Below are 3,676 nucleotides of genomic sequence, written 5' to 3'. Positions count from 1 at the left end.
CCCAACACCCAGCAGATAGAGTGTTGGGAGGAGCTCTACTGTTTTCATCACGGGGCTATTTTTTTCCTAGGGAGGGTCCACATTTTTGTTCCTAGCCCACATCCCGCAGGGGATTCAGCCCCGTGCGGGACAGACTGTGATTCCACACTGTGGGTTTCCCTGTTACAGAGTGACCAGCGCAGACCGTCATATCCTAGTACTGTTGAGAACCACACACTGTTCGTCTGTCCTCGCATTAGCGGTAACCAGCTCGAGCTATGAGTGCTGGTGCTTTGTTTACATTTGGGGCAGGGGAAACAAAGTCTTTGGGCTATCATTTTGTAGAAGGTAGTAAATAAATGAAAGCTAGAATCTGATTGGTTGCTATAGGCAACATCCCCACTTTTTCAAACCCGCAGCTTAGTAAATCTAGCCCTTTGACTTGCATTGACTTTTTAAACTTATGCATTTATTTTTACACTGCAATGTTCCACGCTGATGATTGGACCCTTCGCCGACAGGCGTCCCTGCCGATGCGTCCACCTCTAATTGCTCCACAACGTGAACACTCCTTATTTTAATTTGCGTATACTTGCACGCCCCTTCCCTCCCCCGTTTCGTTTGTTTAAGTGTATGGAATTGTACCTGTACAATACGGCCAAATTTGCGTACAGACATATAAGTGCACACAGTGGTCCAAATGGGGCTGTAGATGGGGTACGCCGTACCGCCACTTCTCCTGCTGCCTTCATTGTAAAACTATATAATTCCATTCATTTCCATTCCCAATACATATTTCATACCGTCACTTCTAAATGTCCACTGAGTACACATTTTTGTGTCCTGGGCAGTACAGAAACATATATTTTACATGAAAAGACAAACATACATCTCTACATGATACCCTATGGGTCCAGGTTATTTAGCTTGAGGCAAGTTATTAGGGTTGGTTTGCAGATATTTTGGATTTTCTGTGGTTTCCTGAAAGTTGTTTCTCCAATACGGACACAATAACCTTTTTTCTAACATATGCTCAGAAAAGTTGGCTATATCTTTGACAATATTGCTAGTAGCTTTTTCATGTGAAACAACTTACATGTTAGGTTTGGGGGTCTGACATGTATATGTTTATATTTAAACTTACTTGCCTAACTTTCACACAAAGGGATGCCGAGAAAGGGGGGTCTGGAACCGGAGACGTGATTAGGGTGGAGATGCATGGGCGAATGGTACTCCAGCCATTTCCATCCATCCACAGTCCTATCTGAATGAGCCAGATTATAGTCGGGGAATAGTTTCCTATTGGTCTGCACAGACCCACCCCTTCTGGGCAGCGTGTGCATCCTGGGGGTAGAGGCTGACTGGTCAACTTAGCTGACAAGCTGGGTGGCCAGGAAGCGCCCACCTTGCAGGCAGGTAATTGCTCTTGCCATTGCTCTCTCGGGAGCTCAGAAGGTCTCTCAACAAATTAAGGAGGTTTCTGGACATGGAAAGTGATGGAGAGACATTATTTTACTCCCTTGATCCCCAATGCCTTCCTCAATGCCTGTTTTACATCCCTGTTCCTTAGGCTGTAAATGATGGGATTTAGCATAGGGGTCATGATAGTGTACAATACGGCCACCACTTTGACGTCTTTGTCCATGGCATAGGTGGAAGACGGCCAGATGTAGCTGAAGATCCCACTACCGTAGTACAGAGCCACCACGGTGAAATGAGAGGCACAGGTGGAAAAGGTCTTAAAGCGACCTCGGCTGGTGCTAATCTTGGAAACCGCAGAGATGATCCGACCGTAGGTCACCAGAATAAAAGTCAGCGGCCCCATTCCAGCGAGGACTACCACTAACAAAAACATGGCCTCCCCAACACGTGTGTCAGAACAGGACAACTTGAAGAGAGGAGTAACGTCACAGAAGAAATGGTCCACTCGGTTGGGACCGCAGAAGTCGAGATGGGAAATGGAAAAAGCTTGGACTACCGAGTTCACAAGACCACATGCCCAGCAAGCTGTGATCATCTTACACCTGACCTCTCTACTCATGATAAGCGTGTAGTTGAGTGGGAAGCAGATAGCCACGTATCTGTCATAGGCCATCACTGCTAGAAGGTAGCACTCGGCCACCACAAAGAACTGGAAAAGCGACAGTTGGGTGATACATTCGGAGAAGAGGACGGACTTCTGGGCGGTGTACAGGATGAACAGGAGCTTGGGGACAGTTATAGAGGAAAAGATGATATCAATGATGGAAAGGTTGGCCAAGAAAAAGTACATTGGTGTGTGTAGTCGCTGGTCAGAGGAAATCACAGTAAGAATCAGTATGTTACCAAGCACGGTGATAAGGTAGATGCAGAGGAAAACCAGGAAGAGGAGAAGTTGAGGTTCTTTGGTTTCAGATAATCCAACAACCAGGAACATCGACACAGAAGTCTTGTTTTCCTGGTCAACCTTTGCCATTGGATGACTGTCGATCTTAAAGATAGAAAGTGTTATAAGAATATTAAAAATGTGCATTGTTGAATTACAGGGAATAATCACTGTGTAGAGGTATAGCTATAAAATTCCCATTCCATAACCGGAGGTTGTGTTCTCTGTACTCTTTCATTGTAGGTTTGAAGAGGCTGCTTGTATTGTTATTTAATTGAGATTTCTTTACAGCAGTACAGTTATTGAATACCCACATTTATAGCAGAAAAGATCACACTTTAATTAAATGGGGGGATATTAAAGATCTGTGTATTATTATTTAAAAGAAACGTACAGTTGTTTCAAGGACCACCATGAAAAAAATATAGCGCCTTTTATCCGATGGTTAAATAAATACAATAATGGTTTAGCAGCGCAGGAATTATTAATGACCAATACAAGGCCTGGACATGTACTTGTAGAATGCACAACTAACGCTTTATTCTGCAATGTCTGCATCACAAACTTAGGGCTAGAGTTATAAAACCTTCTAAATAGGAAAATGTGGAGGTGTTGCCCATAGCAACCAATCGGATTCTAGCTATTGTGTTCTAGAATGTACATGAATGGAATCCGATTGGTTGCTATGGGCAACACCTCCACTCTTCCTTGTTAGAAGGTTTGCTAAATCTACCACCAAATCTTCTGTAGGCCTGGTTTATTTGCCGAAAATTAAAATCTGGGCCTATGAAGACCCCATCTCTACTCAGGCTTATGGTACTGTTTTGGGGTACAACGTTTTACCAACCATGCTCTCTTTACAAGTGATTTTATTATGCTTTTGTTTCTATTGCTTGCCAGTAAATTTATGGAGGGTTAGCGTGTATGACCCACTGGAAGTCAGGACAGTCTACACACCGTACATGTTTTCTCTTTGCATTAACTCTTCTTTATAAAATATAAAGAGGTCTGATGAGAGGTGCTGCAGAGATAGTGATGAGAGCATTGCAGACGCTGCACAATATTGTTACCGGTCATGGTATAAAATAATGTTCGGAGAAATTGAATTTTTATTTGTGTGTCATTGAACTATATAACAAAAGAATACAGTGGATTCTAGAGGTAAAGGCGACTCAGTAATCAGAATTCCGGGGTTCATAAAAACACAACTGTACTAAAGCTGAAGTCACTGGTGAGATGTATAATATGGATCTTAGGGACATGATAGAATATTATATATTATTGATATTGATCGCAGCGAGCGGCACTTCTATGTGTTCTCTGACTCATTCA

At 43.1% G+C, this 3,676-nt stretch overlaps 1 protein-coding gene across 1 annotated transcript; it reads right to left on the bottom strand.

The window, feature by feature from the left end:
* Positions 1-1,486: 1,486 nt before the first annotated feature.
* Positions 1,487-2,434, bottom strand: LOC142101901 (olfactory receptor 5V1-like). Its single transcript, XM_075186331.1, has one exon. It carries the CDS (start codon positions 2,432-2,434, stop codon positions 1,487-1,489), a length of 948 nt encoding a protein of 315 aa, XP_075042432.1.
* Positions 2,435-3,676: the final 1,242 nt, after the last annotated feature.

This window comes from Mixophyes fleayi, chromosome 9 (genome assembly GCF_038048845.1).
Source record: "Mixophyes fleayi isolate aMixFle1 chromosome 9, aMixFle1.hap1, whole genome shotgun sequence".
In the NCBI taxonomy this organism is placed as follows: Eukaryota; Metazoa; Chordata; class Amphibia; order Anura; family Limnodynastidae; genus Mixophyes; species Mixophyes fleayi.
This window is presented reverse-complemented; position numbering and strand designations above follow the sequence as displayed.

Bases quoted from the DNA above. Each gene is read 5' to 3' on its own strand.
- LOC142101901 (XM_075186331.1), bottom strand. From the start codon at position 2,434: ATGGCAAAGGTTGACCAGGAAAACAAGACTTCTGTGTCGATGTTCCTG.